The following is a 19458-nucleotide window of genomic DNA, read 5'->3' on the forward strand; positions in this document are numbered from 1 at the left end:
TTTAATCTTAAAAAGTATCCAAATTGATAATCTTTGTATATTAATTTGAGCACTTATTTTAAAGTAATGTTATTACTGTTATATTTTAGATTAAATCAGGTATCTTATTTTGTTTACTCTTTGTCCCATACTTTCTTATTTTAAATGAAGAATTTTTCTTCCTTTATGTGCCTTCTTTTGCACTGACTTAAAATCATTCCAATTTCCCTTCTATCCGTTTGGAAGTTTTACATCTATTTCTATTCTTTTAATGATTATCTTTCATTTTAATATGTATTTTTAACTCATGGAAGTTTAATATTATATCAGTACTTTCCTGCTGGAAAATACAGATATCTTAGTAGCATCTCTCTACCTTCCTTCTGGAATGTTATCCAATTGTTGTGTGTTTTAAAATTTAAACTATCTGTGACATTTAAAAAATAGAAATGGGGCTGGGGCTATAGCTCAGTTGGTAGTGTGCTTGCCTTGCAGGCACAAAGCCCTTGGGTTCAATCCCCAGCACCACGCACACACAAAAAAATCAGTTAGGGTTCACTAAGAATTTCCTATGTGTTTACCATTTTATTTGCTCCTCATTTTTTTCTGTTCTTGCTACCTGAATTACTTTCTTCAGATCAGGTCAACTGTTAACAAACTCTCTTAGTTCTTATTTTTCTTTAATTTTTTCTTTCATTATTGAAGCTTTTTCATTTATTTATTTATTTTTGGCATACAATTCTAGATAGTAGTCCATCTGCCTAACAAAATAGAAATGGTGCTTTGAATGGGTAGATGCCAGAACTTTTACCCCAGGTTCAGCACAGAGATATCATACAAAAATGAGAACTTCCTGCTTTTCCCTGGGAGGGAAAGAGTTGATAGAGGTTCTAAGGATCTCTGGCTATGTCCATTGGTGGAGGTATTCTCCTATATAAGGCCCATATATGAAGACTGAGAGAAGTATCTGCTTTGTCTAATGCACAGACAGTAACACCAGAGACTCACAGAAAGTGAAGAATGAGATAAGATGTTCCAAACAAAGGAACAAGAGAAGTCCCCTAAGACTGACTTTAATGAAATGGAAACATGATTAATTTGATAGGGAATTCAGAATAAGAGTCATAAAGATGCTCACTGAAGTGAACTAAGTGAACATTTCAACAAAGTTATAGAAAACATTTAAAAGTACCAACTAGAAATCATGGAGTTGAAGAAAATACCAACTAAATTAAAAATTTGACTAGAGGGGTTCAACAGCATACTAACACTAGATCAAACAGAAGAAAAGATAAGTGACCTGAAGACAAATATCTAGATCCAAAATAGATATCCAGATCCAAGAAGTCCAAAGAACACCAAATAAGATGAACCCAAGGAAATACACACTGAGAAACATTCTATTTACCTCTGTATCTACTAGTTCTTCTTCCAGCTTTCACAAAAGAAGAGTTCTCTCTATTCCTAAGTATTGGCAATTCTGTCTCTTGTCCTTTGGATTCTACTCCCTCCCACTTTTTTTCAGTTTTTTACTTTATTTTTTTTCTAATCATATAAATCTTACCTCACCTATTTACTGGATAATTTCCATCAATACTTAAAGACGTTTTAGCATCTCCCACTTACAAACAATAAATTCCTTTGTCTTGTATTGTCCTCCAGCTACTGCCCATCTCTCTTCTTAGCCAACTCTCTCAAAAGGATTGATCTAGATATTCAATTTCCTTACTTACCATTCCCTCCTTATGTGTTCTTACCTGGCTTCTAGTTTTATCATTTCACCAATCAACTCTTCTACAGCCACCACCAATAGCCATTTAATATTTAATTCTTACCTACCTTGACTTCTTAGCATCATTTGACCTTGTTGACATTTTCTTCCTCTTTAAAGTAACTTTTTCTTTGATTTTTATGATGGTTTTCTTCCTTGGTTTCCTCTCTCACATCTTGCCATTCCTTCTCGGTCTCCTTCAACCAGTCAGTGAATGTTAAGTTTTCCTAATGCTCCATCCCAGTCTCTTTTCTCTTCTGTTCCATTGCTCTTGGTGTTGCCATCCAACCCCACGTTTTTCTTATAAGCCCAAATGTGCCAAAAGCCTCTTTCACATAGTGCTTTCTTTATATAGCATGCTCCTTAAAACCTTCCCCTAATTCATTATGTTTTATTCAACCTTTACCTTGAAGCTTTGGTACCACATTCTCAGGAAGCTTTGCATAGTCTATTTGTTCTGTGTTACCTATGCACGCTTTTACAATTATGGTTTACATTAATATTTTTGAATTTCCAAATGTCAGACTGTCCCTTTGGAGGTAAGATCTATAATGGTAGGAACTATACCTATTTTCTTTTTATTATTTTAATTCTAGTATTTAACAAAATGCTGAGTTCATGGTAGATACACAATAAGTATAGAACGGAATTACTGAATGAATAAACATTTCAAATAATGTGTCTACGTAATATCAAGATGAGGATTTCTCAAACATAGTTTTGGAACAAGAAATAAATCTGTGCTAGTGGGATTAATTTGGAATATGTTTACATACTAGTGAAAATCAGGGAATAAGATTTCTCAGAGAATACTTTTGGAGAGGGATGAGAAGAGGGAAGACGACAAAACCCTGGAAACATCCTCATTTAAATAAACTCAGGCAGATAGAGGAAGAGCTGTCAAAGTAGTCTAAGATTTAATATGCCATCTACATACTGCAGATTATTTTTGGTACTTCTAATTATAATATTCTTCCCTTTGGGCTAATAGGTAATTTACTTAGAAAATATGTTATGGCCTCTGTACCAAATCTAAATCTAATTTTAACTATTAGTTTACTATTTAGTAATCACATAATAGTTAATAATTAGCTATTACATAATAATTAATAATTAGTTACATAATAAGTATTAAGAACTAGACTTATTACCAATAACTACAAAAGGAAGGAATAAAGAATATTTTAAGTGTTGTTTATATAAGTATGAATTATATTTTTTGGTGTATAATATTTTTTGAATGATGTTTTAAGAAATTTGCCTAAATGCACAATAAAATTTATTAAAATTTCCATTTTACTAAAATTCTAGGAAAAGCAAAGTAATCTACTGACAAAAAAAGATCAGTTGTTTTCTGAAGAAGTTCAAAGTAGGAGTCTGGGAGGGCAGGAAAGACAGGGTGGGATACCAAATGGAAACAAAGAAACATTTGGAGGTAATGGATGGTCTTGTGATATACGCTTATGTTAAAGCTGATCAAATTGTACGCCTTAAACATGTGTAATTTATTAAATGTTATGAGATGTCCCCAAGAGCTCATGTGTGAGATAATGTAAGCATGGTCAGTGGTGAAATGATTAGATTAGGAGAGTTGTAACCTAAGATTGATCCACTGATATGGATTAGCTGGGTGTTAATTGTAGGCGGGTAGGTTGTGGCTAGAGGAGATAGGTCACTGGGGTGCTTTTGGGGTGTATATTTTGTCCCCAATAAGTGGATCTCTCTGCTTCTTGATTGCTTCATCCTGAGCTGCTTCCCTCTGCCACACCCTTCTGTCATGATTGATGTTTTGCCTCACTTGGACCCAGAGCTATGGAATCTGCAGACCAGGGACTGAACCTCAGAAACCATGAGCCAAAACTAAACTTTTCCTCTTCTAATTTTTCTTGTAGTCTTTTGGTCACAGGGACAAAAATCTGATTAAAATATTGTATGTCAATCATACTTATATAAAGCTGCTTTAAAAAGAAAAGAAATTTCCTAAATGTAAATGGCATGTTTAATCTTTCTTTTTTAGCCTGACAGTACTTTATTGATTTTCTGTGAGAATGGTTATGTTCTTGAAGCTCCATGTCCAACCATTAAGGAAGAAGAGAAAGATCGTGATGTAGTTTCCTATGAAATCCATGACATGTGCTTAAAATGTTTCCATTTCACAAGTGTCAAATCTAAGATTCTGGTATGTGATATTGTTAAGGCATTATCTCCTAATATTTTTTCTCTCTCTTTAGGATATAAACTATCCTGTAAGAAATGCTGGGGGGAATACCAAGAAAAACAATAAACAAAAAACAAAAAACAACAGAAACACCCTGACCTTAAGGAGCTTATAATCTGGTAGGAAAGCAGCTATTAGAATGTAGTAGTGAATAAACACTAAAATTCAAGTAGTGTCTTCTAGAAGGATCAAGGAAGAAGTTTTAAGGATAGAAGATGCTGATGTCAGAGTGGGAGGAATGGGAGGAGGTCAAAGATGGTTGCATGGAAGTGACCTTTAATACTTAGAAGATTGGAAGGATTCTGAAAAATTGAAATGGAGAGAATGACATTCAAGATTTAGTGGTCGAAAATCTTGATGGAAGGCACAGTTGTGAGTGTTTTCAGGAGATGAAGAAAGGACTGGTAAAATGGAGGAATGCAGTTTGTGGAAGGATATAGTAGAAGTCTGTGACCAGAAAGCCTGGAGCCCGTTAAATGCCAGCCAAGACATTTCAATTTAGACCACTGGGATCGTTGGGAGTGTTTGAGGAGAATATTGAAGTGATGAGATCCTATGAATTAGGAAGGTAATACAGCAGAATGAACAAAAGAAAGAGGTAAAAGACAGGAAAAGGAGGGACAGTAGTGTTGGGGTATTTTTCAATGACTAGTTGATAGACAACGAGAACCTAAATCACAGAGTTATTAAAGCTGGAAACCAACTTTCCCCAGGGACTGTTTCAATCCATCTAGGTCCTGCATAGATAGTAACAGGCTCTGAGAGAAAACTATGTTTGAACCCTCAGTTAGGAGGAAATTACAAAATAATTTCTATAAACCAACAATAGGGGTTAAAACAGAAATCCCACAATGATTATTATTTTTAAATGTTATTGTTTGTTACATCAGAGCCATGGGTTTTTCTAGAACCCTATCTTCCTTCTACTTTCTTCTCAATAGTATAAAGGAATGTTATAGTTGTTTTGATATCTACTTCATGTCTCTTTTAAAAGAGATTAATAGAAATTGAAAAGAGAGAAAAGCAAAAGGAGTTGAAGGCAAAGGAAAGGGAAGAAAGGATAAAGAAGCTAATAGAAGAGATGGGAGAAGATGCAGAAAAAGAATTCCAGGAAGAGGAGGAAGAAGAGGAAGAGGAGCCACTGCCTGAAATCTTCATTCCACCCAACCCCTCTCCCATCCTTTGTGGCTTCTACTCTGGGCCAGGGAAGTTCTGGGTTTCCTTGGTGAGTAACAATGTAATAATTTTTACCCCCGCCATACTCCAATCTAGTTTATAGTTAATATCACCAAAATTCTTACTTTCTTTTTCATATGTTAAGGTTTTATTTATTAATTGCTATTCAAGTTGTGAGATTTGACAAATGGATGTTAGCTACTTTTTAAATATCATCTTAACATCTCTTTTGTATGTCTGCTTTTAATATCTGCTATTTTCTGTGACAGGCATACATGTTTAAAGCAGGTCAAAGGGAAGAAGGATCAAGGATAGAAGGGCAAAGGGTTAAGGGGTTTTCTAGCTGAGTCTGTTGTTTCTTAGTTTTGCAAATAATAGGTTTCATGGCAGCACCAGCCAAGACTTTTGTTGACATCATATCACTTAGAAATATAGCTGTATGGCATATGGAACTGTAGGAATATGAACTTTTTCTATCTTTTTAAAATTTGTTGTAATCAGTTATACAGCACTTTGACAAATCATACATAAATGGAGTATAATTTCTCATTTTTTCTGGTTGTACAAGATATAGAATCATACCAGTTTTGTAGTCATATGTGCACAGAGGGTAGTAATATCCATTTCATTCTATTGTTCTTCCTACTTCTATACCTACTCCCCTCCTTTCACTCCCCTCTACCTAATCCAAAGTAACTGTTTTTCTCTAAACCATACCCCCCTCCATTGTGAATTAGCATTCACATGTCAGAGAAAATATTGGGCCTTTGTTTTTTGGATTGGATTATTTCACTTTGCATGATATTCTCCAGCTCCATCCATTTATCTGAAAATGCCATAATTTCATTCTTCTTTAAGGCTGAGTAATATTCCATTGTGTATATAAAGAAAACATGCCACATTTTCTTTATCCATTTATCTGTTGAAGGGCACCTAAGATGGTTCCATAATTTAGCTTTTGTTAGTAAAGCTGCTATAAACACTGATGTGGCTGTACTGTAGTATGCTGATTTTAAGTCCAATGGGTATAAACCGAGGAGTGGGATAATGGAGTCAAATGGTGGTTCCATTTCAAGTTTTCTGAGGAATCCATACTGCTTTCCATATAGGCTGCGCCAATTTGCAGATCCTCCAGCAATGTATGAGTGTGCTTTTTTCTCCCACATCCTTGCCAACATTTATTGTTGCTTGTATTCTTGATAATTGCCATTCTGACTGGAGTAAGATGAAATTTTAGAGTAGTTTTGATTTACATTTCTCTAATTACTAGAGATGTTGAACATTTTTTTATATATTTTTTGATCGAATGTATTTCTTCTTCTGTGAGGTGTCTGATCAGTTCCTTAGCCCATTTATTGATTGGGTTATTTGTTTTTTCAGTGTTCAGTTTTTTGAGTTCTTTATATATCCTGAAGACTAATGTTCTGTCTGAGGTGAGTGTGGTGACCAGTGGGCCGCAGGTTAGCAGTGGATGGTTGCCTCGCAGAGAAATAGTATTTCCACTGCTTGAATGCCCAGTCATGGAGTGACAGGGAATGCATCCTCTCTCTAGTCCACCGTCTTCTATCAGATCTTTCTATCATGCCCAGTCTTTTGAGGAAACTCGATATTGATTTCCATAGTGGTCGTACTAATTTACAATCCCACTAACGGTGTAAAAATGTTCCTTTTTCTCTATATCCTCTCCAGTGTTTATTATTGTTTGTGTTCTTGATGGCTGCCTTTTTGACTGATATGAGATTGATTTACATTTCCTTAATTGCTAATGATGTTGAACATTTTTTTCATATGTTTATTGACCATTTATATTTCTCCTTTGAGAAGTATCTGTTTAATTCATTTGCATATTTATTAATTGAGTTTTCTTTCTTTGGGGGGGTGTTTTTTGATTTCTTTATATATTCTAGATATTAATCCTCTGTCAGAAGAATAACTAGCAAAGATTTTCTCCCATTTTGTAGGTCCTTTCTTTACATTCTCAATTGTTTCCTTTGCTATGCAGAAGCTTTTTAATTTGATGACATCCCACTTTATTAACTTGACATTATTTCCTGAGTTTTAGGGGTCCTATTAAGAAAGTCATTGCCTGTGTCTCTACTCTGGGGTATTTGGACTATACATTTTCTTTTAGGAGTTGCCTAGTTTCTGGTCTAATTCCTGGGTCTTTGCTCCTTTTTGAGTTGATTTTTATATAGGATGAGAGATAAGGGTCTAGTTTTATTCTTCTACAGATGAATAACCAGTTTTTTCAGTACCATTTGTTTAAAAGACAGTCTATTCTTCAATGTACATTTATAGCACCTTTGTCAAGGATCAGATGACTGTAGATGCATGGGTTTGTCTCTGTGTCTCCTATTCTGTACTAAGACTATTAGTCTTAGTTTTCTTCTTTAAGGCTATTTTAAATGGAATTGTTTTTCTGATTTATTTTCAGTAGATTCATTGTTGGTACATAGGAAAAGCTATTGATTTTTGTATGTTGATTTTGTAACCTACCACTTTGCTGAATTTGTTTATTAGCTCTGTCTCTTGATAGAGGTTTTTGTGTCTTTTATGTGTAGGATCATATCATCTGCAGTGATAATCTGATGTCTTTTCTATTTTATCTCTTTTAATTTTCTTCTCTTCCCTAGGTACTCTGGCTAGAATTTCTGGTACTATATTAAATGTGGGTGGTAAGAGTGAACATCCTTGTCTTGTTCCAGATTTTTAAAAGAAATGTTTTCAGGTTTTCTCCATTTACTGTATGGTTGGTTTTGGATTTTTCATATATAGTTTTTATGATTTTGAGGTATATTCCTTCTATCCCTATTTTAATTTTTAGTGTTTTCATCATGAATGGGTGCTGAATTTTGTCAAATGCTTTCTCTGCATCTATTGAGATGACTAAGTGATTTTTGTCCTTTATTCTATTTATATGATGAATTACATTTATTGATTTACATATGTTAAACCATACTTGCATCCCTGGGATAAAACTACCTTGGTCGTCATGATGTAAAATCTTCTTAGTATGCTATTGTGTATCATTTGCTAATGTTTTATTAAGGATTTTTATATCTAAGTTCGTCAGGGATATTGTTCTGTAGTTGTCTTTCCTTAATGTGTCCTTATCTTATTTTAATACGATTGTGATACTAGCTTCATAAAATGAATTTGGAAGTGTTCTGTCCATTTTTATTTCATGAAATAATTTGAGGAGCATTGGGATTATTTCTTCTTTAAGGATCTGGTAGAATTCAGTGGAGAATCCATCTGATCCTGGGTTTTCCTTTATTGGAAGACTTTTTATTACTGCTTCTATCTCATTGCTAGTTATTGGTCTCTTTAGGTTTTCTATGTCCTCTTGCTTCAATTTTGCAGGTCATATGTGTCTAGAAATGTATTCATTTCTTCCAGGTTTTCCAATTTATTGGAGTATAAGTTTTCTAAATAGCCTCTAAAGATCCTCTGGATTTCCATGATGTCTGTGCTGATTTCTCATTTTTTCATTTCTAATTTTATTAATTTGTCTTCTCTCTTTTTCTATGGGTTAGTTTGGCTAAGGGCTCATCAATTTTGTTTATGTTTTCAAAGAACCAACTCATTTATTTCATTGATTCTTTGTATTGATTTTTATTTCTCAATTTTATTGATTTCAGCTCTGATCTTAATTATTTCCTTCCTTTTACTGGGTTTGAAGTTGGTTTGTTCTTTTGCAAGGACATTGAAATGCATCATTAGGTTGTTTATTTGGGATATTTCTGATTTTCTTACATAAGCACCCATAACTATAAACCTTCTTCTTGGAACTGCGTCATAGTGTCCCAGAGGTTCTAATATGTCGAATCACTATTTGCTTTGACCTGCACGTCTGAACTTGGGAAACCAGCAAGGGGTGATGGGGGATTGAAGAAATCACACACACGCAGATATTGAGAAGACAGCTAGGATCAGGTAGAAGCCTGCACTCGTTGGGGAAACAGTGATTAAAGTGCTGTTCCAGCAAGTATATTTATATGTGGTCTCATAATCAAGACTATAGAGGAATTATAATCATGACTAGAGAGGCATTATTCTTTGTGCACACGAAAGTTACAGGACTAGAACATTTATGCAGCTTTTCCACTGTTGCAATGTGCTATGCTGGGAGCTTTGTCCAGTACTCAGGAAGCCCATTGTCTCAAATTCAGTGGCAGGCCCAGGAGCAGCAGCACTGGTGAAACATTGTAATTATTTTGCTATGTTCAGAATCCTCTGTTCTTGATTCTGTCCCTGGGAGCTGGTCTTTGAATTCAAAGCTATGAACTAAAGAATTCCATGGCAGGCACAGAATTCTCCCTATTCCAGATGCCACCATCAACTGGGCAGTTTTCAATTGGAGGATTCCACTGAGAAATTTCTAGGAGCAGCGTCAAGTCTGTCCAGGGATCAGTTAAAGCAATGATTCATTCTCTGCTCCTGACAACTATTCTCATTTGAATCTAAAAATTTTGTAAATTTCTCTCCTGATTTCTTCTATCACCTTATTTGTCATTCAAAAGTATATTGTTCAGTCTCCATGTGTATACATATTTTCTGTGTGGTTTTGTCATGTTGATTTCTAATTTCATTCCATTATGGTCTGATAAAATGTAAGGAATTACATTATTTTTAAAAATATTACTAAGAGTTGTTTTGTGGTCTAAAATAGAGTCCCTTTTGGAGAATTTTTGTTGTTGTTGTTTTTGTTTTTATTATTCTTGGCTGAAGCAATCCAATCTGCCATTGCAAAAGTGAAAACTTAATTTGATTTTTAGTGGTCATATTTTGTTACCATTTATTTCTCATGCATTTATTTTTTATAAAGATTTTCTGGCCATTAATTTACTTCTTTTGGTATGGAATCTTTGGTTCATATAGAAAAAGAAAGCAAATTAGAGTCAGAGCAATATAATCCTATGTCCAGATGATCACTTGTCTTTTTATTATATGGATAGATTTTTCCTAAATAGCCCTTCCTGAAAAAATAAATGTTTGAAATCACCCCAGACTGAATGCTAGCTATGAAAACAATGACCTGCAAAACCTGTTACAAAATATTACCTATTCCAAATAACACTTGAAGAAATAAAATGGAATTTAGTAGCTAGTCAGAGGTGAAATCTCTCTTGTATTGACTTCTAAGTGGGAATACATTACCATAAAGTATTTATTATTATAATTATATAGTTATATATAAATGGACAATAAAGACATTTTATAGTAAATAAAACTACTCTGTAATCAAATATAGAAGTAGATGTTTAAAAATATCTATATTGCTTTTTAAATTTTGAAATATCTGTTGTATCCAAATACCACCATCTATGTTATTTACCTTTCCCAGGGTGGCTATGATGCTGGTTTTCTATATCACTGTGAATTTCCCTTATGTGACAAAAGCAGCAATTTTGAAGAACAGAGAGATGAACCTTTTGATTTCCGTTTTCTTGAGGATACAGAAGAAAATCCCATCCAAACTATCATTTTCAGGTGAATAGAATGTCAAAAAGCTTTGAAAAATAATATCCTATTAGGGGGTCTATATTTTTGTATATCATGGATATTGTCAATTTTAAATATCCATCCAAATAAAGAGATGCTCAAACAATGTGCAGTTAAATAAATCAAGTGAATCAAAGCTAGTCCTGAAATTATATTAAAATTTTCCCTGTAGATATTCTGTCAGAATTTCTACTTATGACAATTAAGTGCATGACAATTGAGTTACTTAGGAGAATGCTATAAACTGCATGGTCAGATAATTAAGGGTCAGAGTTTCAGTGATTCTGGAGAAATTACAAAATGAATCATTAGCTCTTTAGTAATTTAGAACTGAGGATATATCCCTATCATTTTTCTGAAAAACAGATGGACTAGCTCCAATTTTCAATTGACCTTTCCCCACTTTCTCTTTGTATTAATTTATTAGGGCTCTGTAACAAAATGTCACATACTTGGTAGCCTGAACAACAGAAATTTATTTTTTTCATAGTCTGGATACTAGAGTTCTAAGATCAAAGTATTAGCTGATTTGTTGGTTTCTCTTGAAGTCTCTTTTCTTGGTTTGCAAATATCTGCCTTTTGCTGTGTCTTCACTTGATATTGTGCACAATATCTCTAGTCTCTCTGTCTTAACCTTTTTTTCTTATAAGTTTATCAGTCAGACTGGAATAGGATCCATCCAAATGTTCTCATTTAACTTAATTACCTCTTTAAATGCCCCATCTCACAATATAGTTACATTCTGAGGTATCTGGGGCTGGGGCTTAAATATATGAATTTTAGTGATACACAATTCAGTTCATAACACCTTTGTTATTCAAATATAGACATTTGTCAATTAATTTAAAATTAAATATTACTTTTAGACTAATAGGAAAAACAATTTACTTTCCTTTTGACTCATAGCTTTAGCCAAACAATGATGTTTTGTGGAATGAGAAATGGAGCCATTAGAGTGTATATCCTAAATCAGAATGAGCCTTTACTAAGCAGTTTGGAAGACTACTGGCACTTCAATATTCATGACAATGATTATGGATGTGTTAAAAGCATGGTAACTAGCTTTGATGATCGTTTCTTGATAACTGCTGGAGCAGATAATAATATCTTTGTTTTCACTATTTTTTCTGAACTTGAATTCCTGAAAATTGTCAAGGCCAAAGTGCCATCTCCCAAGGTATGTAACTAATTAAACAATGAACTAATTAATAACAACAAACTTTATTCTAAGATAGTGATGTGAAATTGCTCATGTGCTTAAAAAATGAGAACAATTTAGACATATTAACTTTATTATCTAAACTTCCTACCATATTATAATTTTGACTTTCTGATGCTTCTATATTTACATTAATGGTGTTGAATTCCCCTTATTATAAAGTTATGTAGTGCTCAAAATTTAAAAAGAATATGTTGATTTTTCTGTATCAATGACTTTTAAAATCACAGCTTCTTCTTTTTCAAAAATACACAATATTTTTCAGATATATATTTTGTTTTTCATTTATTCATTCACTCATCACATGGGTCTGTACAGGATGTACCCCATAAAGTACGTTTTTTAAAGAGGTTGAAAAATATTAATATCTTTCATTTTGGAATGTAATAATGTAGGTCTTGTTCAAAGATTCGCAACAAATTATTCTGTTCATAGGCAAAATAGATTGTTTGCTTTGTGATGAATTTTGAGGGTACACATCTCCAAATTATATCCTTTGTCATGTCACAGAACCAGAATCTTTTGTTGTCAAAGTGGTGCCTTTGGATAAAGTCATTTAGGGACCATTAGAATTGTTCCTAAAGACTAAGGAGTTTGGCTGGGGATGTGGCTCAAGCGGTAGCACGCTCGCCTGGCATGCGTGTGGCCTGGGTTCGATCCTCAGCACCACATGCAAACAAAGATGTTGTGTCCGCCGAAAACTAAAAAAAATAATAATAATAAAATAAATATTAAAAAAAAGACTAAGGAGTTGTATCAGAAACACCACAGTTAAAATTCTTAAGAAAATGTTAACTTTCCATTTAACAGCCTATTTCAAAACAACACACAAAGAATGTAGGGAAGATAAGAGCAGTTAATTTTCATTTCTTTTAATAGCAGCAAAATTTGGAGTATGGGCCAATGTTTAAATAGGGTCCAGCTTCGAAAGAGGAATTACGCAGGGAAAGCATATAAACAAGAAGAAACATTTTTATTTTTGTACCTAATGTGAGCTCTCTCTATAGAAACCTATATTTTTTGGATAGAAATAAAAATTATTCCACAATTTAATAATAGTGTCCTCTTATTTGTGGATACAGTCAATATTTTTTACATCATTGAAGTTGACTCTGCTTTTAAGAAGGCAAAAATCAGGAAAAAATTGAAATAATTTTTTAAAAACCCACAATAACCAATTAAGCTCTGCAGAAGTTCTGAGGTTCTTACTTCAGGGCACTGAGAGTCCTTAAAAGTACAGATGCCTGAACCCCACCCAAGAAAAATTAAATTAACATCTCTGAAGGTGACCTAGGCATCAGTGTTTTATAAAATATCCTCCACTTCATTCGAATGTGCAGTCGAGTTTGAGAGCCTGTGGCATATATTTTGTAACTCTTGGAAACATCTTTGTTTAACTCAACTGTATTGTAAACTACTGTGACTAGGATACAGTTATTTGGCTGAGCATCAGGGTTAAATCTTGGCACATGGATGTTAGAGAACCAAGGGACTTAGCTCTTGGAGATAAAAAAATAAAAAATAAATTCAATATATTTATGTTATTTTTAAATGAGTAAGTAATGATTGATTTGCCACCACTGGCTCTTATATTAGTCAAGTATATAACTTCACTTTTACTAAAGTCATAAACCTTGACTTCCATAGAAATATATAGGTGTATGTTTCGTATATATAACTATTTTATGTTTACGTTTCATATATATGAAGATTATAATAAAACAATTTGATCAAAATTTATTTCTTTACAAAGAGCAACAGGAAAACAGACCATCTTCTATAAAAGAGAATAGAGAAAAAGTTCAGCTTTACTGAAGAACTGATAGCAAATTAAGACTCTGTTTTGTTTGCTGGGTTGTAATTCTTCTTTCTTAACATCGCAGACATTTTACAACACAGCACCTGAATACACAAATTTTAAGTAATTTACTTCTCGGTTCCTCTTAAATCAATTTCCTTTCTAAACAGAGATTTGTATTTCTTTTTTCATATCTTTTTCTTTGAAGAAGGGGGATTATGTTTGCATTTTCCACCTTATATCTTCTTTTGATTAGGGTCACATCAAATTTTACTTAAAACTAAAATATATATATATATATATATATATATATATATATATATATATATATACGCACACATATATATATTTAAAATATATATTTAAAAATCTAGGGTATCATGAAGTATTTTGGGGAATTATGCATATAATAAAGTGATATACAGGAAAATAATGTTTTGAAATATATTACCTAGAAACTTTTAGTGTGTATTTTCTATTTTGCTATTAATAACATGTATTAATAGCTCACATGAATCAGTAATTGACATTTTGGAGGAGGCAACTGTGATGATATTAACATTTTGTAAAAATATGATTGTATCTCAACCTTTTAATCTTTTTCTACCTACCCCTATAAATGATGCAGAAACAAATAAATTTAGTCAACACAATTTTTTCCATAGTTTGTTCTGTGTAAAACTACTTTTCAGACCTATACTTGTTAAAAATTAGCAGGTAAAAGACCTTCAATTTTCTTAGATATTTTGAGGGAAATATACAATTTTAAAGGACTAACTTTTCCTCTTTTGCCAACAGTTTGGAATTGAAACACAGCCACCCACAGAAGATATTGAAGATCCCAAAGCCTACAGGTATGGGAATTTTTAATAAGTATTGCTTAGATAAGTGGTTTTTCTTTCTTTCTTTCTTTCTTTTTTACAAAACAGACCAAGATTGTACAGAAGTTGAGCAAGCTGAGTAAATTTCCAAATTACTGAATACTGATTTTCTCTTCTGCTGTTTCTGTAGCCTAACATGCTATCTTTTTAAATTTCTATTCTCAGTATTGAGAATGCTAGGAAGAAAAGAGAACATGACAAGTTAATGAAAGAAATGGAAGAATTAAAAGCTGGGAAGAGAGAACAAATCCAAGCTTTGAGGAATACATTTTGGAAGTTAATAGAAATGAACAAAGAATTACCAGAGCATATGCAATTTAAAAGGACAGTAAGTCTAAGTAAAATTTTAATAACATGCAATTTCTGAATCGAGATTACTATTTTGCCAACCAGCTGGAACATAAAAATAATCATTATGCTTTCCTTTATCTGGCTGGTCAGTGTATTTGCAGCAACTCAACTATTGTAAAACTTGTTTGGTTTGGAAGCAGATAAGTCTCTTTATGTAATGCAAAGTTTCTACTGAATATAGGTTCCTCACACATGTTTTATTTGTTTATTGATGGGTAACAAAATAAAATATAAATTCGGGTTTTGATTTGGCTATCAACCCTTATTGTACTTAGTCAAAATCTGTTGGGTAGGTACATGCATATTTTGACTCTTTGTTGTTCCATTTCTATATATTTATCAGATATGTTGAGAAGATAGTACCTAGTTGACCCACAAAATTTCTAAAAGTTGTCTTAGTATAGTTGTAGCTTAGTATAGTTGTAGCTATTAGTGTTTATTTTTCCTTTTGTGACTTACTGCAAGCCCCATGTGCCTGTTAGTGATTAAGTATTTTTTTTTTTTTTTGAGAGAGAGAGAGAGAGAGAGAGAGAGAGAGAGAGAGAGATTGAGATTTAATATTATTTTTTTCAGTTTTCGGTTGACACAACATCTTTATTTTTTTATTTTTATGTGGTGCTGAGGATCAAACCCAGGGCCCCCACGCATGCCAGGCGAGCGCATTACTGCTTGAGCCACATCCCTAGCCTGATTAAGTATTTTTTAAAAATATCTATTTTGTATTTCTTCCTAAACAGAATTACCGTTAAGAGTCTATTCAAGTTAAAAGCCAGAATTTATCTTCTTGAATATATCTGTGGATTATCCAATTCTGTAATTCTAGAAGTACTTTGTGTATTTCACATGAAAAATGCTGTGATGTCATGATGATTAGCTCATTATATTGACTAAAAAAAGCCAATTCATAATAGTCAAAAGACCTTTATACTGTTTTATTAAGAAAGAGGCTGATACTCCAGAGTGTGAGCAATAAAGACAAAAAAATAATTGAGGCAAGATATAAAAATAAAGAACAACTGTACCAAGTACTGTGGCAAAGCATTTTACAATTATCACTACTGAAAACACAAACACCTCTGGAAAGAATAATTACTACTCACAGTTTAGTGTGAATGCAGGCTCTGATATTTTTCTGGGAGTGAAGGTAAGAAACATGATGCCCATAGGTATCCTTATGGGAGAAAGGCAACCGCTCAGTGAGCAACATCCAACAAGAATGTCAAGAAGACATCCATATGTGAGGGAATATTCAGCTGCCACCAGCTTCTACCCTGTGCAAAGCAGGTTATGCAACAGTACTTTCTTTGGGATGGTGAGAGTATTGTTTTAAACTTTGTATACTCTCCAAATATTATTAGCATTTATCACTTTTATTGTGGGGAAATATTTTAAGTATGTAATGTTGTTTCCATATTATTAATGATTTCTTCATACATTATGAAATCTACGCCCCACCAAGAACAAAAGATCAAAAATAAACTATTTCTGTTCTGGAATAAGAGTTTAGGATATTCTGGAGTTATGATGCAGTGTGAAATTGAAGACAAGACTAAAAATACGTAATTGTATAAAAGACAGAGGACTGATAAAATACATTGATTTAAAAAAAAAAACCTTTGTATAAACAAATCTACGTATTTGCAGGACTTTGATCTTGATTCCAAAATTCGGGCTGAAATTGACAGAAAAACTGTTCATAAAATTCACCAACTAGAAAAGGAATTAGCTTGGGAAAAGGAGAAGTATTATCTTGGCCTGAAGAAGGTACAGAATAGGTAAGATCCATATTTCCTATAAATTAAGATGTTTTAGTGCATAAGTTTGAATAGTTTACAGTAGTGTTAGTGAAGTAGCAAGATAAAAGGTTTTCTGAAGTACCCGCTGAGTTCAATCTTAAGGACTACTCTTGTCACTAATATTGATAATCTCCCTGAGCTTTCTGCTTACTCCTTTCTAGTTAAATATGAGTTATTTGGTTAACAGTTGTACTTTAAAAAATTATATAAATACATATTTACTTTCGGTTTGTGATAAATTATTTATTTTATGCCACATTAGCATAAGAGCACATATGCATTAAAAATTTTAAAATCAAATAGAATCAAAGGACTTTTAATAAAAGACAACAACCTCCTGCATAGTCTCATGCATCAATTCAACTTTCCAGAGGAAATTACTTTTTTGCCTTTTATTTTGATGTAATTTATACAAAGTATATAAATCTTAATCAAGTGGCTTAATATTTTTTTAAAAAATATGAACACATGTATCCACTACTCAGATTAAGAAATAGAACATTTATACCAGTTTAGGAAGTTTCCTGGTGGCATACTCTTTATAAATACCTACTTTCCAAATTTAAATTTTTATTGCCATAGATTAGTTTTATCTGAGAACTTTATATAAATTAAATGTTGAACATGAACTCTTTTGCATCGGGTTTCTTTTATTCATATACTAAGATTATTCATATGTCTAAGATTATCCATGTTGTTGCATGTCACCATAGTTTATTCTTTTTCATTTTCTTGCAATATTCCATTATTTCAATTAATTCAAATAATTGAGGCTATGCCACAATTTAACCATTTATCATTGATAGCTTTTGGCTACTATAAATAATGCTGCTAAGAACATTTTGATGCATGTTTTTTGGTGGACATGAGCACTTACTACTGTTGGTAATATATCCAGTTATAGAACTGCTAGGCCATGGTTTTTATGAATATTGAGTTTTTATTAAATACTGCCAATTTCCCAATATAATTGAATCACTTTATACCTCCCAAGTGTAAAATATTCCAATTGATCCTCATTGTGTCAGTTTCTTAGAGCTTCCAAAAAAGTATCATAAAATGGTTGCTTTAAATAAGTAACATTTATTGTTATGGTTCTGGAGGCCAGAAGTTGAAAATCAAGGTGTCTAGCAAGTTAGTTCTTTTTGAGGACAGGAAAGGAGGATCTGTTCCATGACTCTCTTTGAGGGTCTGGTGGTTTGCCAGCAGTTTTTGTTGTTCTTGACTTGAGGTACATCACTCCAAGTCCTCTTCTTTCACATAATGTTATCTCTTTGTCTTGTAATATAGCCTTACCTCTACACATGTCTCTGTGTCCAAATTTCCCTTTCTAATAAGGACATCAGTCATGCTGAAATAAGGTCCATGCTAATGGTCTCATTTTAAATGAATAACCTCTGTTAAGACCTTATTTTCAGATAAGGTAACATTCTCAGGTACTAGGAGTTAGGACTTGAGCTTACCTTTTTAGGGATTCAGTTAAATTTCTAACATGCATGCTTGTCATCAGTGGGGATTGTCAGATGTTTAAATTCCAGCCATTCTTTAGTAGTATCTCATGTGATTTAAGTTTGCATTTATTTCCCGGGTAAATGATAATTTTCACCCTCTTTTCATATATTTACTAATCATTGGTATATTCTGTATGTTAGGTTTTTGTTCAAGTCTTTCGTTCATTTTAAAAATTAGATGTAGGAGCTATTTATATATTATGGATTTGGTCTCTGGTTATCTCTATCTATTTGTATTTATATATGAGCAATAAGTATGTGTATGTATGTATATATATATTTATATACTTATATAATTATATATGTAATACATATGATACATATGTGTGTGCTTATGTAAAATATTTTGATCTAGTCTGTGGCATGTTTCTTTACTCCTAATGGAGTCTTTTGTTGAATGAAAGTTTTTAAATTAAGTTTAGTTTATTGGTCTTTTTCTTTCTTTTTGTTTCAAGGTTAATGCTTTTGCGTTGTGTATAAGAAAACTTTGCCTATTCCCAATTCATGAAATAATGCTCCTGTGTTTTCTGCTATAAGCTCTATTGTTTGACATTACTCATCTTGAATAATTTTTGTAGGTATTATGAGATATGATCCAATGTTGTTTGTTTCTCTGTCAATGTCCAATTAACTTAGTATTATTTGCTGAAAGACCACACTTTCCTCACAGGATTGTGGTGATGCTTTTTCATAAACATGGGTCTGTTTCTGCATTCTTCATTATATTTCACTGGCCTCTCTATCTTTGTGCTGGTATTACCCTGTTTTAAATCTTCATGTCTAGTATGGTGAATCTTTCAGCCTTGCTCTTCATCTCCAAGATTGTTTACATTCATTGCTTGTTAATAACTTGCCAACTTTCACAAAAACCCTTCTAAGATTTTGATTGGAATTACATGAAATCTACAGATGTATGTAGGAATAACAGACATTTAAAAACAAATATTGATAGAGGACACAGAGACAAACCCACACAACTACAGTTATCTTATATTAGACAAAGGCACCAAAAACATACAATGGGGAAAAGATAGTCTCTTCAACAAATGGTGCTAGGAAAACCCGAGATCCATATGCAACAAAATGAAATTAAATCCCTATCTCTCACCATGCACAAAACTCAACTCAAAAGGGATCAAGGACCTAGGCATTAAGCCAGAGACCCTGCGCCTAATAGAAGAAAAAGTAGGCCCAAATCTCTGACATGCTGAATTAGGCCCCAACTTTCTTAATAAGACTCCTTTAGCACAAGA

At 32.9% G+C, this 19458-nt stretch overlaps 1 protein-coding gene across 1 annotated transcript in view; it reads left to right on the forward strand.

Annotated features, from left to right (window-relative positions):
• Cfap44 (cilia and flagella associated protein 44) overlaps positions 1–19458 on the forward strand; it is a 93454-nt gene that overhangs the window by 37570 nt on the left and 36426 nt on the right. The window contains exons 15-21 of the mRNA XM_076867016.2: positions 3768–3929; positions 4963–5193; positions 10492–10637; positions 11556–11826; positions 14465–14520; positions 14713–14875; positions 16543–16673. Of these exons, the coding sequence (XP_076723131.2) occupies positions 3768–3929; positions 4963–5193; positions 10492–10637; positions 11556–11826; positions 14465–14520; positions 14713–14875; positions 16543–16673 (1160 nt within the window). The remainder of the gene's footprint in view (positions 1–3767; positions 3930–4962; positions 5194–10491; positions 10638–11555; positions 11827–14464; positions 14521–14712; positions 14876–16542; positions 16674–19458) is intronic.

This window comes from Callospermophilus lateralis, chromosome 10 (genome assembly GCF_048772815.1).
Source record: "Callospermophilus lateralis isolate mCalLat2 chromosome 10, mCalLat2.hap1, whole genome shotgun sequence".
NCBI classification, from domain to species: domain Eukaryota; kingdom Metazoa; phylum Chordata; class Mammalia; order Rodentia; family Sciuridae; genus Callospermophilus; species Callospermophilus lateralis.